Source organism: Mesoplodon densirostris, chromosome 19 (genome assembly GCF_025265405.1).
Source record: "Mesoplodon densirostris isolate mMesDen1 chromosome 19, mMesDen1 primary haplotype, whole genome shotgun sequence".
Classification (NCBI taxonomy): Eukaryota; Metazoa; Chordata; class Mammalia; order Artiodactyla; family Ziphiidae; genus Mesoplodon; species Mesoplodon densirostris.
Window position 1 is genome coordinate 22,044,316 of NC_082679.1, and position 20,185 is coordinate 22,064,500.

The window sequence follows — 20,185 nt, forward strand, 5'->3', positions numbered from 1 at the left end:
CCGTGATCGCCCACCCCTCCCGACCGCCCCCATGAAGCCCCCTGGGCCCCTCCAGGTGGGCACCGAGGTGAAGCCCCTGCGAACCAGACCAGCCTCACCCCTCCCTGTGGCTCGGCCCCGAGTTTGGTCAGACACGTGGCCCCGGGGCCTGGGAGGGGCCCGGGGAGGTTCTGGGGGTGGCGGCGTGGTGTCGCCACCTCGCCAGCCCCCAGGCCGGCCTGGCATGAGCTCCGGGGTCGCCCTGCGGCTGCGGACACTCCAGCGACACCTGGGCTCCCCGGAGGTAGGGGGACAGGCCCGGACTCGGAACCCCTGAACTCTCCTTCACCTGGGGCTAAGGGGACAGAGCTGGGTGCCGGGAGAAGAACCCCGTGTGGCCACCCACAGCCGGCACTGACTGAGGGAGAGGCCCCTGGGTGTGGAGACCCCTTCAGTGCTGGGGCAGGGGGCTGCTGGGGGAGGAGGGGGACAGGTCAGCGACCTGCATGGCAGTGTGTCACCGCAGCCTGCTCGGGCTGCTCGGCAACTCCACCACCCAGGGCCCAGGGGCAGTTTGGGACTTTGCCCCCCGGGGCTGTTTACACCAACTCCGCTGCCTCATACCGGTGGGTGTGGACACAAGGCAGCTTCCCTGCCCCTCTCGTGGCCCAGGGCAGAGGCATGGAGCCGGGCAGCAGCCCGCTGACCACACACGTACTGGACACTGTCTCAGGGCTTCCGGCCGAGGTCCTCTGCCTCCATCTGTCCAGGCTCGAGGACCATGGCCAGCAGTGGACCGAGCTGAGGAAAAGGTAGGAGGGCGGTCTGGGGCAGGATTCGAGTCCAGACCACCTCCCCGCCCCACACCAGGGCAAGGGGTGCATGCCTGGAGGGCAGGGACCAGGGCTTACCACAGCCGGACGGTCCCCTGCAGACTCTCAGGGCCGCTCTTTCAACAGGCTGTGTAGGCCTGGTCAGGGCCACAGAACGTGCTGGGACAGCTCCCAGCCCAAGTGCCCGCTGCAGGGGGAAGAGGGGTCTGTCTCTTCCTGCAGGCTGGACCGGCCGAGGCCTGAGGTGGGACCTGAAAGCCCTGGTTGTCACTGCCGGACGGGTGGCCTGTGCAGGGCAGCAGGCAAGCACTGGACGTTCTCTACATTCTCACTACACCCTGTGTGCAGACACCACAGGCACCCCTTTCCTAGGCTGGGGGGCGAGGGGGGACGGCTGGGACAGCAGGAGGTGTCCGCTGCCTGGCAGCACTACCCCTGCCCCAGGCCCAGGCTCTGCTGGGGGACGCCCAGCCCAGACTGGCAGGTGTCATGGGTCAGCCTGTGAGCAGTTTCCCCCGACCCTCCCGCTGGTGTGGGCTGGTAGGCTGGACCCCAAAGGTTCCAGGCCTGAGGGTATGGAGCCCTTCAGAAAAGCCGGGGGTCCAGGTCCCGTCTGAGCTTGGAGGAACACAGAGTCCAGGGCGGGGGGCCGTACAGACCCACTCCCAACCACACCCCCTAAACTGTGCTGGTAAATGCTACCCTTTCTGATCACAGCACAGACGCTTGCGAGCACGGCTGCAGGTGACGGGGGCACCTAGCAAGCAGAGGCCCTCAGAGCCTCCACTGGTGAAGCTGCAAACAGGCCACCACACGGACAGCGATTTGGGTACAGTTACTGAACCAGAAAGCCACACGCAGTATATTAAACAAAAAGTACACGTTATAAAACTGTGACTAGTACAACCCGTTTTTAAAGTTTGTAAATGAGCATATTTATGCATAGAGAAAACCTGAAAAGTATACATGCCAGATATAAAGCGATGATTGCTCATGGGGTAGATTGTGGGAATTTTCTGCCTTCTGCTTCTCTGTGATTTCTTAAACAGTGCGCAGTGTCCCTGGGCTGCCCCAGAGCCCCAGGTCCTGGAGGCTGTCCTGCTCCACAGCCGCCCAGGCCCGCTCACCCGAGTCCCAGTCAGGCTGCGGGGACATCGGAGGCCGGTGGGCATGCAGCCCCGGGGGCCCCAGGCCGGGGGCCCCTCAGCCCCCTCTGCAGTGCCCCCGCTTCCTCTCCCCAGCTACACGGACCATGACGGCCACTGCCCTGGGCTCCTGCTGCCAGGCCAGATGAAGGCGGGCACCTACAAGCTGGCCTTTGACACTGAGGGCTACTGGCAGAAGCGGGGCCAGGAGAGCTTCTACCCATACGTGGAGGTGAGGGCCAGACGGGTGGAGGCCCACGACTCACTGTGACCGGCAGGCTGGCCCTGCGCCTCCACCACCTCGCACCTGCTTTGGGCTCCCAGAAGAAAGAGGTGCCGGACTTGACCACATCACACCTGTCCCTGCCCTGCTCCGGGGTCAGGCTGACTCAGCCCCTGCAGACAGAGGCTCACCCGAGCCCCATCCAGCTCACTGTCCCCCTTCAGTTGACCTGTTCGGGCGGGACACCTTGGGAACCTGCAGACCCAGGGCCCCTCAGATCGAGTGCTTTCTCTGGGGAGGACCCAGCCACACCCACCGCCCCCCAGCTGGCCCTGGGGCTCCTGACCCCAACTGCAGCCCCAGGCCAGCCGTCTGGGCTGCTGAGTCCACGGCAGCACTGGGGCCAGGCTGAGTGCACTCCGTGCTGGCCCCTGGCTCTCCCGGTGTCCCCTCTGCCCACAGGTCATTTTCACCATCACAAACGAGACCCACAAGTTGCATGTTCTGCTGCTGCTGAGCCCGTGGTCTTATACCATGTACCGAGGGAGCTAGCGGCTGACCGGCAGCCGGCCTGCGAGCCCGGACCCATCACCACGGCAGGCTGAGCCGCCCCCAACCAGCAGGGCAGGCTTGTTGCTCACGGGCACCAGGGTCACACTTTCCGGGGACGTTCTGGCCCCGATTTCCCAGTGGCAGGGCTTCAATAAAGCTGTTGGCATCTGCGAGGCGGCTGTGGTCACTAGGCACACTCGGCTGGAGCTGTCCAGCCCCAGGTGGGATGGGGGCGGGTGTGTGCACAGAGCTGGTGGGCTTGGGGAAGGGGCCGGACGGCACCGTGGGCCCTGGGGGCCTCTCCACACAGCCACGCAACAGGACAGGCAGCACTTGTGAAAACCTTCACTTGCTGACAACGCATGTCTTCAGAACAAATACCTGCTGTCCTCGGTGCGTGAGGTGGGTGTCGTCCGGGCAGGGGCTACGTTGGGGTGCTCACGAGTCCTGCGGGGCCCTGGCCCAGCGTCTGCCCGATCACGGCCGTCTCCAGGGGCTTGAAGCCCACGTTGTCCAGGGGGACCCCAAAGGCCAGGAGCTTCGCCTCATAGGTACGCAGCAAGTCATTGTGGGCCTGTGGGGACACAGAGGCCTCAGGGGAGGGGCAGCCGGGGCTGCCCCTCGCTCAGGCACACCCAGCCCCGTGGAGAGCTAGCCTTTACCAGGTGCTCACTACACCAGACCCAGACCCTCACACACTTATTTAAATTTGAGAATCTAATTGGCTTTACTCATGGCAGCATCCCATCTAGTAAGCGGAAGGGTGCTCCAAGGAGCTGTATAAAATGGAGGCTTTTATGGGCACAGGAGGGTGGGACAAGGAGGTTAAAAGGGTGGGCACCTTCCCTTAGGGGAGGCAGGGGGTCTTAGGCAGATCACCTCCCACTGCTGATGGGTTTAAATTTCCACTATAGGGAGAGGCTAAAACTTCAATTAGGTTAGGTATTAAGTCTTGGTAGGGCTCACATAAGTGACTCCGTTTAGGGCCTGTTGTTTCTATTTAACAGTGTCCCCTTTTGATCAAACTCTTAGCCTGAGAGATATGATCAAAATTTTAAGGCATTAGTGCCGCTCACAGCTACCACCTGTATTATCTCAGCTTTTGCTGATTCTGTTTGGGTTTTTGTTTTTGTTTTCCTGAATCTCTGGGTGGGATTCACAGGTCAAGACTTCGGGTTCACATTTTTTAAGTCCGTCATTCCCCACATCTTTTTCAATATTCCAGTCTTAAGGAGACCATTTGCTTGGTGATTAGTGGCTGCGAACATGCATCTAAAGCTTTTGGGAAAACATAATGCACCAGGGGTATGATTATGATTATTATAAGCAGGACAAACCCCAGTGTTTGGAGTCCTCAAGACCAAACCAATCAAAGGCCCCATGGAAGGGGCCACCCTTTTAAGCCAAGTGACTTGCCCAGGGATCTTATGTAGCTGAGTTTCCACCTCCCCAGAAGAGTGGTCCAGATGAGCAGGTGGTGATGGCCATGCACAGACACCTCCTGGCTCAGGTAGAAGACAACCAGAGGCTTTCCTTCTGTTGAGAACAACTCTGGCCCGAGCCTGAGGACTTTTATTGGGCACTACCCAACCACTTCATGTGTGGGACCTCGGGTAACCCACAATGGAAGATGCCCCCACCGTCCCCGTTTCACGGCTGGGGAGACTGAAGAGGGCGTGCACTCAGAGCAGGACTGTGGTTTGAGTTCCTGGTTCCCTGCAAGCATTTCTCACTCAGGCTCAGCATCCCTGCCTTCTCAGGGATGACCCTCCCTGCCTTGTCTACTGGCATCTATTCCCTTCCCTCATCCCAGAAATGCCGAGATCTGGGCAACAGCGCTGGCAGGGCCAATGCAGACAGGGTTTCCGTTCCCCCATCCTTTAAAAGCAGATGTTTTTAAAAGGGCACATTTCACCAGACGGTTGTAAGCGTTTGAAGAGCTGATGCGTGTTAAATGCTTAGAGCCTGGCCTGACGCAGAGCAAAAGCTCAAAGGGGCTCCTTGCCCTCAGCATTGCCAAGACAAGGTGCTGGGAGCTGAGAGTAAAAGGTGAGCCAGGGCCGGGCTCCAGGACAACTCAGGGGCTGGGCCCTGGCCCTCACCCATCTCTGGGGTTCAGCCCTCCCCACAATCAGATGTGGGTTATGGAAATTCCCCCAAGAATGCATATAAGTGTCAGGGGTTCCCAGAGCACCTGGGGAGGGCCCTATGGGCAGGGAAGGCCCAGGGCATTTGGACACCACGGAGCCCAGTGCCCGTGATGGGCACTGCCTTCATCCTGGGGCTCCACAGCCCAGGGCTCACATCTGAGTCATGCTCGCGGGGTGCTCGCTCTCGGGAAGCACGTCTGCAGGCAGCACTGTGTCTGTGTCCCCACAGGCCAAGCACTAACAGAGCCGCGGGCTCAGCCACGGAGCTGGGGACGCTGGGTGCAGGGCACAGACGGCACCAGGGTCAGGGCACTGCACTCCCCAGCTGCAGGAGGCCTCTGTGTGTGGCTTCTGCCAGACTCATAAAGGCCTTGGAAGACGTGCTTGGAAGACGTGGAGGTTACTCTGAGGGTGCAGAGACCCCCCGCCCGCCCCAAACTGCCCCAGAGGCCAGGCTAGCGCCGTGGCGCCACAGCAAGGGCTGGACAGGGACACAGGGACAGCCTGCTGGACAGGACGCCACACATTCACTGGCCAGGCCCCATCAGGGACACCAGGACAGCGTCGGAGCCATGCGGATGTACTCCAGGCCACCTGCAGGTCAAGTGACCCTGGGCAGGCGCAGACGGGCTCAGACTGTATTAGCACCCAAAGGTAAAGATCAGGTGGGGTCCTGGGTGAGGAAGGGGCCTGAGGGAGGGGTGTGGAGCCCCGGGCACCTGGAAGAACATGGGGGAGGGGTGGGGGTCTCCTCGCACCTTGCAGACCCGGGCCAGCTCGTACTGCAGGTCCTTGATGGTGCTGTTCTTCGATTCCAGAAAGTCCTGAGGAAAGGAAGGTGTCAGGACGTCCACACAGGGAGCGGCTGGTGTGGAAAGGTCTCCAAGGGAGACAGATCTGCATCTCCATAAGGAAACTGCCCAGATGGTGAGAAGGGCCACCCCGGCTGCCAACGCCATCCCAGGGAAAACCCCCTCGATCCCCCACCTGCCCTGCCCTGGCCCCTAGGCGCAGCCATGGTGACTGCCATGGATGGGCCGAGTTTTTATCCCCTCACCCTGGTCGCTGGCAGCACTGGGTTGCTGGCCCAGCTGCAAGACCGGCTGTCCTTCCCAAGAGGAGAGCAGGAAAGCCCTCCTCCCCTCTGTGATTCACACACAAAAGGGACAAGAACAGAGACGAGCCCCCAGACTCAGGACCATGGTGATGCCGGCCCAGACAAGGCCTCACCATGAAGCTGCACTACCCCAGCCCTGAGAGCCGAGCCTGGGTAACTTGGGTCCTCCAGGCAGTGCCACCCACTGAGCCAGGGCCATCGCTTCCCTCTGAGCAAACACCTGGTCTCAGCCAGAACCGTGGGCACGACATCACCTTGGACCCCAGCCCCCTCCTCCACTGGTGACGAGTCATCCTCTGTCAGCCCTGCCCACCCTCTCCTGCCCTCCTGTTGCCATCTGAGGCCTGGAACCCAGAAGATCTGCTTCTGTGTGAATGAAGAGCAGGGACAGACAGGGCCCTCCAGCATGGAAGGACCTTCCCTGGAGTCATGGAGGCCAGCTGTGGTCTGTGTCCATCTCCTAGACCCCCAAGGAAACCATACCTGGGGCCACCTCAGGCCTGGCGGCTACAGGTCACCCAACTGGCCAGGATCCCAGAGCCAGGCCACGCTTCCCTAGCAGCACCAAAGTCCCCTTGTCTGTCCTCACCCGTTTTCTTCTGTGGCACGTCCCACCCAGGTCAGGGAGCAGAGGAACAAGGCCAGTTCCAGGTAAGGTCACCGCCAGGGGCATCAGGGCTTCTGCCTGCTGAGCCAGCGGCAGTGGCAACTGCTGTCCTGAATCCTCAGCTCTCCCTGCTGGCTTGTGGGCACCAAGGCCTCGTCTGTCTTTTTACTGCTGTGCCCCATGCCTGGGACAGTCCCAGCCCAGAGGAAAGCCACACACAACTGCAGATCCACGATTGAACAGATGCTCCAGCCTCTGCTCAGATGTGACTCCCTCTGGGAAGCCTTCCCAGCAGCCATCACAAAGGCCACCCACGGCCCTGCATTCCCCCTGCCACGGCCTCAACCAGCACATCTCAGTGTCCCAGGCGGCCGGCGGCCGTGGCCTTGGCTGAGAGGCTAAGCTGGAGTGGGCAGTGGACTCGGGCTCGAAGGTGCCGGGAGGCTAAGGAGGAGCTGGGGAAGACCTCAGAGACACCAGGGCAGAGCCCGGGAACCTGGGGAGCCCGACGGCACACACAGGCCTGGGCGCTCGGGCCAGGAAACCACAACAGCCCCTCCCCGAGGTGAAGTGAGACTCTCCACTGAGGGACAGAGGCTGGAGCACAAAACAGGAGCCCCAACCCGAGCCCAGGCCGCCAGAAGCCCCTCCCCGGGAACCGCCAGGACCAACCTCCACCTTGCGGGACACGAGGGTCAGGGCTGCAGGGTCCAGGTTGGAGGCCGCCAGCACCTCGTTGAACTGCACCTCCTTCTTCTCCACAGCGGCGGCCAGTGCCTGTACCTTGCGCTCCAAGACGAGGTTCTTGAGGCCCACCTTCTGCTGCACCTCCAGGATGGCTGCGGTTAACTTCTGGTACAGCTCGTCCCGCTCCTGCTGCACCTGCGGGATGGGCCCAGTCTTCTCACTGGCAAGAAACCCCTCCCGGCTCTGCCCCGGGGCCACGGCACAGCGCCTTCACCAGCGCCCGGCCACGGGCAGGTGGGTCTGCATCGTCTACACTGCCTGAGCCCCACTCTGTGACTGAACTAGAGGTGTGCGGCTGTCCACACCATGGGCGGCAGGAGGAAACATCTCTGGAAAGGTGTCTCAGGAAGCCACAGGGACCCTAGTACGAGCTGCACAGACCCCCAGAGGGGCTGGGGCCAGCCCTGCCCTGGGTCTGGGCAGCAGGCTCAGGACATGATCATCCCCATGAGGTCCAGGGCCTCAGACTCAGCAGTGTTGGGGTGGGGGTCCCTTGGAGGTCCACCCCCTCTGCCAGCCCCAGACCCTGGAACACAGGTCTAGAGCAAGCACTGGAGCCACCCGCCTGTCCACCAAGGACAGTGTCCTTTTCATCTCCTTTAACTTTTAACTGTGCACCATTAAACAATCAAGACTGAGTCGGGGTGTAAAAAGGAAAAGGTAAACACTCCTCAACCCCACTTCCCAGAGGCCACCATCTGAGTATTTGCTGGGACTCCTTCCAGAATGTTCTGCACTGCCGTAGAAACACACATCACTGCTAGGAAGAGGAGAGGGCTGTGCTGAAACTCTGTAGCACCGTGTCTAACTACAGGATCGTATTCTCAAGATGTGCTTCAATCCAGTCCCCATCCCTCTGCTTTTTAAAACGTGAAGAGTCTGGTTTCTTAGGGGCGCTGCCTGCCTCCCCTGCCGCAGACGAAATGCAGACGGAAGAGAAGGTGGTAGAGTCCCCTCCCCACTCATGCCACCTTGCAGCGGGGAGCCGCGTCTCCCTGGTTGCCTACGGACCCTCCCCTCAGCTGCCCTCAGCCTCCGGGACCCTCGGAGGCTTCTTGACGGTGACTAGCTCTGACCGCTTACGGGATGCCCTTTCCACTGTCACAGTCTGCGGCGGTAGCTGTGCTAACGGCTCACACAGAGGGGGCGGCTCTGCCCTCGGCCAGGCCCGGGGCCAGACCCCGGGACCTGCAGGCAGGGAGGGCCAACTCTGCAGAAAAGCACGTGCAGTGAGACACCTGCCACCCAATCACATCAGTGAAGACCTGGTGCCGGCGGAAGCGGCCCCTTGGGCACTGTGGGTGGGGTCACAACTCTGAACATCCCTCCCGGCAGACTATCTGCACCCTGAACATGAACCTTCTCACCCAGCATTTCCCCTGCTAGGAATCGACTTCCCTGAAAGGGATACACAGTTGCACAAAGACAACTTAAAAGGATGCTTGTAAGAGCAAAGGACTGAAACAGAGATTTCAAGTGTGACCCGATCGGAGAGACGGCACACAGGCTGAGAAGAGAACACGGGCACTCCAGACACCCTCACTTCTGGGAAGCAGTGTCCCTATGCCGGGACACACAAGAGTCTGGGAGGAGAGTCAGGAAGCTCTGACCACTTGTGAGGACCAGCGCACGGCCCCAAGGCCCTCATGTTTGCACCCACAGGCTTCCTTACAACGCACACATGAAGGTTTGAGACTTAGAAACACACACACAGATGAAAAAAGCTCTTCCTTCAAGGGGCCAGGCCACCTCCACGCTTCAGAGGAGAGCCCCAGGGGACAGCCGTGGGCACCACCCACTCCCCACCAGGGACCACCCTCTGAGACCCGGGCCGGCCGCCCACCGAGAGCCGCGCGGCACGAGGAGGGCCATGGGACCTCCAGCGGCTGGAGCTGGGCGCGCAGCCCAGAACCCAGGCGTCCCGGGAGCTCGCCTGCGTGAAGCGCTGCTCCAGAACCTCGTGCTCCCACTGCAGGCTCTTCAGCTCCTCCTCGGCGACTTTCAGACGGGCTTTCGTGCGCTGGAGAGAAAATGGGGGTGGGGGAGAAAGCCCTCCCGACTCAGGCACCCACACGATGCAGCTCCCAGACCTGAGGGGCTGAGCCACCCATCTCCCAGAACAGGTGCCAGCCTCACGTGCCCCAGGGCCACCAGGCCCAGGAAGGAGGGGCTCAGCGCCCCTGCCCTTCCTGCCCTGAGGGCCAGGCTCCTCTCTGGTCCTCAGGAGATGCCTCCCTGCCCTTCCACGCCCAGGAGGAGGTGCCAGGGAGGGCCAGGAATCGGGCAGAAACCCACCAGCAGGATCTGCTTGTCCCTCTCGTAGCCCCCGAGCTGCTTCTGCATCTTGCTTATCTCATCCCGAGCCTTCTGCAGGGGGTCTGCCAGGCACCTGTTCTGCGCAGACACCTCCATCATCTCCTTCTCCAGGTGCTTCTCCTTCTTCCGCGCATCCTCCACCTGCTCCTGTGGGCACGAGGGGCGGGGGATCGGCAGGCAGGATCAGGGGCTGTGGCCTGCAGGACGAGGGCCGCGATCCCCCCTGCCCCCAGACAATGGTCCTGCCGGCATGGTGAGGACCTACATCTGTTTTATGTGTAAACACACAGTATTTTTTCACAGTTTTAACTTATTCTGAATTTTCTAGTACTTCAGCCTCTGTGCAAATTGAGAGATTACACTTTGCTCATGACCCCCAGAGGACATCCTCCACGGTTGCCAGCACTTGGGTGACGATGACGCCCCTGTGGTTCCACCTGACCTTCGACATATCCCAGTGCACACAGGTGTATCACTTCCCTGCCACGTGAGGGTCAGGGCAACAGCCGGACCGCAGCCACGGCTGTAGCGGGCAACACAACTTGTGAGCTTCGATCAAGGGCAGCTGAAGGGCAGGGTCAAATGTTTCTACAAGCAGGGGGGTCGGCCCAAGGGGGCTGGGCACCCCGGCCGCACCTTGAGGGAGTTGATGAGAGCCAGGTTGTTGCGGGTGATTCCGTCGTAATAGTTCCTGATGTCCGTGAAGGCCTCCTCGTGGCGCTGCACAAGCACGCTGATCTGGCTGTTCTTCCTCTCCTCCACCTCGTGGATCTCTGTCTTCCTGCGCAGGTCAAGCTCTTCCCTGAGCATCCTGACCTTCTTATCGTACTTGGCCTCGATTTCTGAAAGGCAGCAGCACACAGAGCAGCTGAGCAGAATGCTGGTCCTGTGGCTACGAGAAGGGATGGCAGCCCAGGGCCGAGAACACCCACCAGGACGAAGGCCTCACCAACAAGCTCTGCAGACAGCAGGACGGGGTGGGGACTTTCCCCTGCTCTGCGGCACCAGCACACACACCAGCCTGCCCTCCTTGCCCGTCGCAGGCATTGCTAATCTATCCCTGCCTCAGGGATCCCAACAGCCGAACGTCACCCAGTCCCAGTGGGCTCTAACCACGGCCAGCCAGCCAGACTACGGGCTCTATTAGTAAACCAAACATACTTCTGAGGTTGGACCCTCCGCAGGCTGGGAGACCTGGGCGCTGCCCACGAGGCTGGATGACTACTGCCTGCTTCTAGGTGCCGCTTCGTGCCTGAGGGTGTGGGCCGTCCTCACAGCCTCCCACCTCTCATGGAATAGGGTGTTCTGGGATCCTGAATAGTCCACCAGTCTCGCTTTGCACGTCTGAGCTGTTTTAACTGGTTTATGTGCCCGGTTAGCAAGAGCTGTTGGACAGTCCCTTCCTGACGGGAGGGGCTCTGGGGCCGTCTTACACGGAGCGTGGGAGATGCTGACCTCGTACCTGCCGCTCAAAGTCCTTGCGTATCTTGGTGATCTCCTCGGCGTGTTTCTGCAGAGGGGGAAGTGGTCAGTCACTGGAGGTCAGAGGGGACGGAACAGATGCCGGCCTCTCAGCCCGGCCCCTCGCCTCACTGGCAAGGAAAGCCCGGCTCAGTAAACCTGTGCTGCTTCTGCTGGGCCCCTCACCTCCGAGCTCATGGACCCAACCCGGAATAACAAGGTTTGGTAAATTCCACATTTGATAACGGACGTCCCTCAGCGCAGGTCACCTCGGAGCTGCAGAGAATGCTGACAGACATCCCGGCCCCTGGCCGTGCCCAGCCCTTCCCGCCCTACCCAGAGGCTGGACAGCAGGGGCCAGACCCACACAGAGCTCCCGGCTCCCTGCTCTCGGCTAACCTGCTTTGGCTTAGAATACTGTTACAAATTATTTTAATAGACAGTTATAAATTCTGAATAAAAAGTTTAAATTAGACTCCAGAGCAGTGTTTTCACTCAGAGCAGCACTCTGACCGTGTACCTACTCCAGGCCCAAGGCCTCGCGTAAGCAGAGAGCCCGCCCGCTGTACTTGTTGGAAGGCAGCCCACTCTGTGCTTCTGTCAGAAAGGCCAGACTGCCCTCAAGCGTCCAAGACTTCAGCACCCTCAAGCTTCACGGCAAAGTCTGCAGTGTTACTGATTTATTTCTAGATTCAGTTGAGGCTGGGCTGCCTCCAGACATACACAGAGGCAAGTGCACTGACAAAGTCTTTCAACCCACAGCCAGGAACAACCTTTGAAAACCAAAGTTGGACACATCCTCCCTTTGCCCACACCCTCCAGAGGTCCCCGACTCAGTCCTGTCCCCCAGACCCCTCATTTCTCACTCCTGGGGGCCGTGGCACTGGTCCATCCCCAGCCCTTCTCAAGGCCTGGTCTCCCCCAGCCCTGCCTTCCCCCGGCCCTTGACCAGGTATCACCTTCTCAATGAATTCCCAGAATGCGTAGAAAAATGCAACCACCCTTGTTCCCAGGACCTTCCTGTAGCACTAATGCCCACAGACCTGCGACACAGGTTTGACAGTTTATTTTGTCTTCTGTCTCAGGGGCAGCCTCTCCATTCTAGACCATCAGCCGTGCGTGGGCAGGCATTTTGTCAGCCCCATCCTCTGTGTCCCCAGAGATCAGAACCGGGCCCGGCGCTTAAGAAGGAATTCCAACCTCCAACTGGAACCCCGCTGCCTCCCTCAGAAAGGACCAAAGAGTCTCAAAGGTCAGCGAGGCACTTGAGAGCACAGCTCACAGGACAAACTGCTGTGGCTGCCAAAGGGCTGGAGGGCTGGTCACTTCAGAGGCCGCGCGTACGTCTCTGGGGTCAGGGGTCAGCAGTATGTGGAGAGGGACCCTGAGCTGGCTTTCCCTCTTGGGAAACCAACCTGTTGCTCAAGCCTGAGACAGAATTCTGTGCCTGGACCCCAAACAGGGCTTGTTTGGCGGCATGATGCTGCTGCTGCTGTTGTTTAATATTTAATTCCCAAAATGCAGGAGTTAATATACAGAAATATGAATTCCCAGTTGGAGTGCATCCCGAGGTGCTCATGGCACGCTGGCACCTACCAGCCTCAGCTTCTTCTCCACCAGCTCACTGGACAGCTCCTGTTCCTTCAGCTCCACCTGCAGCGCCCGCGTCTTCCTGCACAGGGCTCTCTCCTGCGCGCTGCGCTCCTCCTGCGCCAGCTTCATGACCACGGTGCCCTCCGCCTTCATCTCCATCAAGTTGTTCTGATGCTCGTACAGCAAGTGCCTCACCTTCTGCTTATAGACCTGTGGGCGGGGGGAGTACCGCTGCTCACCTGCTCTGCCCGCTCACCTGCGTGCACATGCCCACCTGCACACACCTCACCTGCACAGGCTCACCTGCACGCACATGCTCACCTGCACACACATGCCCACCTGCACACACCTCACCTGCACAGGCTCACCTGCACGCACATGCTCACCTGCACACACATGCCCACCTGCACACACCTCACCTGCACAGGCTCACCTGCATGCACATGCTCACCTGCACACACATGCCCACCTGCACATACCTCACCTGCACAGGCTCACCTGTACACACCTGCCCACCTGCACACGCATGCCCACCTGCACAGGCTCACCTTCACACACCTGCCCACCTACATACACGTGCCCACCTGCACACAGAGGCTCACCTGCACACACATGCCCACCTGCACAGGCTCACCTGCACACACCTGCCCACCTGCATACACGTGCCCACCTGCACACAGAGGCTCACCTGCACACACATGCCCACCTGCACACACCTCACCTGCACAGGCTCACCTGCACGCACATGCTCACCTGCACACACATGCCCACCTGCACACACCTCACCTGCACAGGCTCACCTGTACACACCTGCCCACCTGCACACACATGCCCACCTGCACACACCTGCTCACCTGCACAGGCTCACCTGTACACACATGCACACCTGCACACACCTGCCCACCTACACATACATGCCCACCTGCACACACCTGCTCACCTGCACACACATGCACACCTGCACACACATGCTCATCTGCACACACATGCTTACCTGCACACACCTGCTCACCTGCACAGGCTCACGTGCACACACCCGCCCACCTGTATACACATGCCACCTGCACATAGAGGCTCACCTACAAACACATGCCCACCTGCACACACATAAAAAATATCCTCAGGTTCCCCATGTCAAGGACACAAAGGGCTGTGACTCCCAGAAGCAAGGCGAGACAACGCCCCTGGCCCCCAGTCCGGCTCCTCTGCCCACATGGCAGCTCTTGTGGGGACAGGCCAGCCCCACTCACCTTGATCTCCACCTGGTGCCTCTCCGCAGCCTCCTCCATCTCCCGGTCTTTGTTCCTCAGCTCAGCCTTCTTCTCCTCCAGCTGCCTCCGCGTGATCTCCCAGAAAGTGTGGATCTTGTCCCGCTCCAGCTGGAAGAAGTTGCGCTCGGCCCGCTCGTGGTCCAGCTCCTCCCGGATGCGGCCAATGTGTTCCTCCACCTGGCGGGCAGAACAGGGCCCGTGAGGCGGCCCAGCTGGGTGTGGGGCGGGGCGGGCCACCTACCGCCAGGGGAGGGTGGACCGAGAAAGGTCAGGAAGGAAGAGGGAGGGGCTGCTCTCACCTCACAGTAAGTCAGAGCTAAAAGTGAGAAGTTAAAGCAGGGAGCTGGGAAGGCTTGGGGACAGGCAACGTGCAGCAAACAGCAGAAATCTCTTGTATTTGGCCAAGAGCCATAAAATGATTATATGCTTTTATTCTTTCCTGGGGATTTACACTAAAGAAATTTCTCAAAAGAACACAGGAGCTTTCCGCTTAAAGATATTAGCTACACCATTATTACAACAGCAAAAGAATTAAAAAGGAAATGATCTAAGATGCTTTTCAGTAGGAGGATGGTTGGGAACTCCCTGGCGGTCCCGTGATGAGGACTCCACGCTCTCACTGCTGGGGCCCGGGTTCAATCCCCGGTCGGGGAACTAAGATCCCGCTGGCCACACAGCGCGGCCAATAAATAAATAAATAAATAGGAGAATGGTTGAGAAATTAGAGTATATCAGCTAGAGGGTTATATGGCCCAACAACACAAAGATATGAGAATGATGTAAATATGTTCACAAAACAATGCAAAATGTAAAAAAACCTTTCACCTTTAAAGATATAGGTTAAACAAAAAATATACAAAACCAGTAGACCCGAAACAGTCAAGATGGTTTGGTCCAGAGCCAAATGCAAATCTGCAAATAGGTTAAAGGAAAAAAAAAAAAAAAACAAACAGGGCCACCAGGCCGGGGCGGGGCTGGGCTCCCCAGGAGGGAGGTCTACAGTGGGGTCTACTGTGTCAATCAGACAAAGGATCTAAGCCAGACTTCTCCCAACTCTGACTGGCTCACGCTGGACGTTCCATCACTTGATATCTAGATGTCTTATAAATATCTAGATTTCAAGCTTCTCTTCAAACCTCAGCAAACAGACAGCTCTGGAGCCCAGGGCCCACAGGTTAATATGCAGCGAACTGGCCGCAGCTGCCCTGAGTCTCTCACTCCTGCCTGGGCCCTGGAAGCTTCCCAGGTGTCCACGCCTGGAACACCGGACAGCAAGGCTCTGCTCTGCAAGACTGGCCACTGCCATGTCACAGTTCTGTCCCCACCGGACAGGAGGAAATGGGGAGCCAAGAAACAGCCTGACGGCTGGGGCAGCGTGGTGGGTAAGCCGTTCACGTGGCAGCCTGGGGACCTTTCCAAAGTGCAACCTGACCCACCACCCTCTGCGGACACTGCCGACAGGCTCCCTGCCTGTGACACAAAGCCTCTCCACTGCTGTTCAAGGGCCTCGGCCCAGCTCTCCAGCTTCAGGTCTTATGCCTGTTTCAGTCACCTTTCGTTTCCTTATCTTAAAACCACCAAAAGTAAGTAAGGGTCATTAAGGTTCACAGGAGTGCATGTCAGACGCTCCCAGACCACACTTGCTCCCACAGTTTGCACACGTTACAGGTCTCAGGAGCCTTGTAATTGAAATTGTAATTATATAACCATGTTCTCTAGCCCTTAAGTTCATCAAAATGAACAAGTGGCCAAAAATAATTCACAGTGTTTAATGGTAAATGAAACAAATGAGAATGCTCTAGGTGTATGTACTATGATAACAGCTCTGTAAACATCTGGTGCCTACAAAAGACAAGAATGAAAGAAAACCCAGAAAACTTAAAACAGCTTTTATATCAGAAAGACATTTCCTTCCAAACTCCTACTACCCTATAAAAAAGTTCACCCATGTGCCTGTACCGCGTTGTTTTACAACACGTGCTGTGCTTGGGCGTGCAGGCGTGGGAGGGGCGTATCCTCGTGTGGGCAGGGCAGCAGGAGCCAGGCTGAGGGGAGGTGCACGCGGAAGCGGGGGCAGCGGTCTGAAAGAGGTTCCTAGGAGAACCCCGGAGTAGCAAACCCATCCCACACCCCAACCCAGCGCTGGTCCGCGGCTCAGGCCAGCCCACTCACCTGTTCCTTGCTCATGTCCTCCAGAGCAAGACCATCAACAATCGGGGTACCTTTGGCTTTCCCTTTCTTCTCTTTCTTTTTGGGCGCCTTTGGTTGAAGAATAGATGGTTGGGTTAGAGTTCACCTTCTGGCTGGCTGATTCCCTCCTGGGGCCGCTTGGGAGAGGAATTCCTGTTCTGGAACGTCCAACTGACTGCCCGCTGTCTCCTGCTTCCACCCAGACCACATCACTCTGCCCTAAGGTTCCCCACCGTTAACCACAGACACATTCTGTTGATACCTTTGGAGCAGCAAGGAGAAATCTGCCTTCTCAGCAGAGAATATTGTTTTCCCTCAGAAAGGAAAGGAGGGAAACTTGTTCCTTAGTATATAGCAGAGACCTCCTTGGTGTGGATGCAAAATCTACTCGGCCTCAAAAAGGAAGATTCCCCAGTACCACACTGTCAAATGTTATCCCACTGGCTATAATGCTTGGCAAGCACCATAAAGAAACCTGCAATCAGCTGTTCAGTGAGTGTAGGAAGAAGTGCCTCACAGCAACAACCAAAGCTGGCAAGATGAGGGTTCCTTCCTTCAAAACACAAAACCTCAGAGAACCCTGGTGGAGGGAGCCAGAGCAGACTGTGGTGCTCACTGCGGGCTCTGTCAATGGGGCGAGGCCGCTTTTAACAACTTCAACAAGGTGCCAGACGAGACCTTCCACCCTCACTCTCTTCCCGAGGGCCGCTCAGCAGATGGCGAATTTCCTTATCCTTCTGCCTTTACTTCTCCCAAGTTTCTGTGGCCCATGCTTGTGTGTACGCGCATCTACGTGACTCTATAACATTTTTACTACAAAAAAGGTTTTTGTGGAAATCTTACAAAACGTAAAGAAAACAAGGAAAATCACCCTAATACTCCCACAAGCTAGTAAAAGTAGATGTATTTTGGTGGTCTTTTTCCAGTTGACTTTCAAAAGACCCATCCACGGAAATCTTCACTCCTGATACAATGCCCTCTTTGCAATCCCTCTACTCCAATAAGTCCACCCCATCAGAAGAGCCTGAAGGTTTGTCACCACCCAGCATCAGGGACAGTCAGCCAGCAGCTGCTGCCTGGTAGAGCCCCTGGGGCTCCCGCACACAGAGGCATCCTCCCTGCCTCCCACAGCTGATGGCCACACCTGCCTGGAAACTGAGTTACCGACAACCCCTACATCATGGCGGGGGGTGGGGTGGCGCAGCTGGGAGCCCTACCACAGAGAGGGGCCGGGATGGAGAGCCCCAGAGGCAGCAAGCTCCCGCCTTGCTCTGCTCAGTACCGGCCTCACTCCTCGCGGGCTCTCCAAGGAAACAGCAGTTCCTCTGCCCTGAAGCTCTGCCCTGAAGGACTCCACGGGCACTGGACCCACTGTCAGGACGCTCCAGTGTAGAGGGTCCTCTGACCACCCTGGTATGCCCCCGGGCTCTCGACCCCAGAGACTGGAGGACCTGTGTGACCCAGGCCTCTGCCAGGTGAGACCCTAGGTCCCAGGGATCTCATCAATGAGTCTTCCATTCCAGGCAGGAAAGCCCCTCGACCCAAGTTCTCTGTTCTGGACGCCGTGCACACCGGGCCCTGGGTCTGGGGGGCGGGGGAGGCGGGTGCGCTCTGACCACCCACCCCTGTGAGCACAGGATCCTGGAGAGCCCAGGTCTCTCAGCTCCAGGTGCGTGCGGGGTCCGGGGTCCGGGGTCCAGGGTCCGCAGAACCCTGGGCCCTCCCCGCAAGGACTCCACGAGAGCACCAAGCCCTCAGTTCCGGGACCCCAGAGCTCCAGGCCTCCCGTCCCGGGGTCTCCCTGCGCGCAGGGCCGGCCCCCGAGCCCCAGGCACCCGGCACAGACCCTACCAGACCTCCAACCCTCCTCACCATGGCTCCGGAGTCCCGCCGGCCGCGACCGGCAGACCAACGCACCAGCCCAGCCCAGGCTGCGAGGTCTCCAGGCAACCGAAGCTGGGTTCCGAGCGAAGTCTCGAGGACCCTCGCGAGAGTCCGCCCGAGGGGTCAGGGCCTGGAAACGGCGAGAGCGCGTCCCTACCAACGCACTGGGCTGAGTCACTGGGTTTGGGCCGCAGCTGGGCGTCATCCACAAGCTAGATTTCCACGACGCCCGTGAACGCGTTCGTTGCGCAACGTGTCTTGATTATTGCGGGTCTTCCCCACTAGAACTTAGGCTCCATGGAGGTGGGAGGAGCTGTTTCCATCCACTTCTTACTTACTGTATGTGCGTACCGGTCCTACAGTGCATAATTTCAGTGAGTGAGGGACGGGAGGGGCCGGAAAGATATTCACTTCGACCTTTTCCAAATTAGATTCAAATTCAGGCTGAGGCTCTGCCCCTAGGCCCACCCCCGCCCATCTTTCAAGATTCCTCCCACCTGAGGCTTGAAGATAGCTGGGTTTCCACAAACCCTCAGAAGAAACAAAAGTAGGGAAGAGAACATGTTCCAGCTGGGTCCAAAGTTTTGAAATCAGTATGTCTCCCCTTCGGAAAAACTAACTGGTCTGTCTGAAGAGGCCTTGTCCTTGTAATGAGGAAAAACTAGGAAGCTCGGGGTTACAGCTGTCTTTCTCCCTCTCTCGGTCCCATACACTGGGCTCAGCTGTGTGGGAATGCTGAGTGCGAGAGACTGCCTCTGTGCTGGACTCACAAGGCTTCTTCCCTTTATGGCAATTCTGTTTGTTTCTTACGTCGAGGAGGAATGAGGGTGCCCACAGCTAGTCTGAAATGAAATAACTAATGACAGAGGACCCGGGGGATCTGGTTTCTCAGTGGAAGGAGACAAAAAGCCCACCTTCTGAAGGTCTCCTTTAGAGCTGCCAGACACGCTGCTGTCATAGGCCTGAGAAGTGGGCATGGTGAAGGCACGGAAACACTTGGAATCCTAAGACACAGTGGAAGTGCGATTCACAAGCTGGGTGGAAGGAACCTTCAAAGCACAGTGTTGTTTCATATACAAAAGAGAACCCAAGTGTCTGAGGCTGGTAGCCTTTTGTTTGAGAGAATTGGTATCCTCGTGGGCCTGTCGGCTGCTTCCCTGTTTCCGACACTCTCAGGAAACTCTTCAGAAGAACCTTCGGAGCCCGCTTAGAGAGACCAGCTGCCAGGTGGATACACAGAACATTAACCGAGATACCAGCCCCATGTCCCAAGCAACGATGCTTCCCTCGAGGTTACTTAACCCACCCAGGGATTCAAGCAGGGAGTTTGTCTTGTACAACTTACACAGGAAACTGGGATGAGATGTAGGGCTAATTTACTTGTGCTCACACTACGTGACCCGGAGAAGTTCTCACGGAGCAGAATTCAACCCCCTTCCTCCACCACGTGTGTACACCAATGGAGCGCAGGGCAGTGGGTGTTCTCAGGCCAATAGAGAAGTCCTTGCTCAGTGCTGCACCTGCTCTGTGTTTCAAAGGTTCTCTGACTCTCCTCCTTTGGAAGCTTTTCAGAGCTGAGGCTAGCCCTGGGCTGCGAAAGCAAAGAGGCATAGAGGTTTTTCACACCGAAGGCATGGGCTTCTTTCCCATGGAAAAAGTGTACGTCACCCCCCAGCTGGAGGCGTGCTGCTTGACACCATTTGTTCTGCCCGTGGAACATACAAAGTGGCATACTCTATTTGGGCTGCCTGGTGAAATAAGTTTGTATCGGCAGCACCGTGAGGACCTTTCCTGAAGTTTGCTTCCTAGCTGGATAAACTCAGGGCAGGAGCTCCATGAGAACAAATTTTCTCAGCGTGAGGGGAAGAGCCTTGGTGCCCTGCCCTCAGTGTTTATGCTTCTGGCGAGCATCATGCAAGTGCTTTGATACATAGGGTTCTTATCTTTACTGTGAGCTGTCCCTGTTGGCTGAAGCAGTCGGCCTGTCTGTATCGCAGCCTGGGGGCAGGGCGTTAGGGGAGTCTGCCAAGTGACTGGCCTCCATTATAGCTAACTGAGAAACTGTGGCAAGTCTTTAGGAACCCACTTACAGGGAAAGGTTTCAATTCGGAATAGGA

General features: G+C 58.1%; 2 protein-coding genes across 2 annotated transcripts; one reads left to right on the forward strand and one right to left on the reverse strand.

Moving 5' to 3' along the window:
* The first annotated feature begins 223 nt into the window (after positions 1-223).
* Positions 224-2,732, forward strand: LOC132480936 (5-hydroxyisourate hydrolase-like). The gene is made up of 4 exons (XM_060085532.1): positions 224-283; positions 652-791; positions 2,054-2,189; positions 2,643-2,732. The coding sequence occupies exons 1-4, from the start codon at positions 224-226 to the stop codon at positions 2,730-2,732; spliced, it is 426 nt and encodes a 141-aa protein (XP_059941515.1).
* Positions 2,733-3,144: 412 nt separating this feature from the next.
* On the reverse strand, positions 3,145-16,196 carry LOC132480245 (dynein regulatory complex subunit 4-like). The gene is made up of 10 exons (XM_060084270.1): positions 16,167-16,196; positions 13,974-14,171; positions 12,727-12,933; positions 11,125-11,179; positions 10,306-10,511; positions 9,649-9,816; positions 9,287-9,373; positions 7,279-7,488; positions 5,641-5,706; positions 3,145-3,306 (listed from the first exon to the last, which is right to left on the reverse strand). The coding sequence occupies exons 1-10, from the start codon at positions 16,179-16,181 to the stop codon at positions 3,157-3,159; spliced, it is 1,362 nt and encodes a 453-aa protein (XP_059940253.1). The 5' UTR covers positions 16,182-16,196; the 3' UTR covers positions 3,145-3,156.
* Between the last annotated feature and the right edge of the window lie 3,989 nt (positions 16,197-20,185).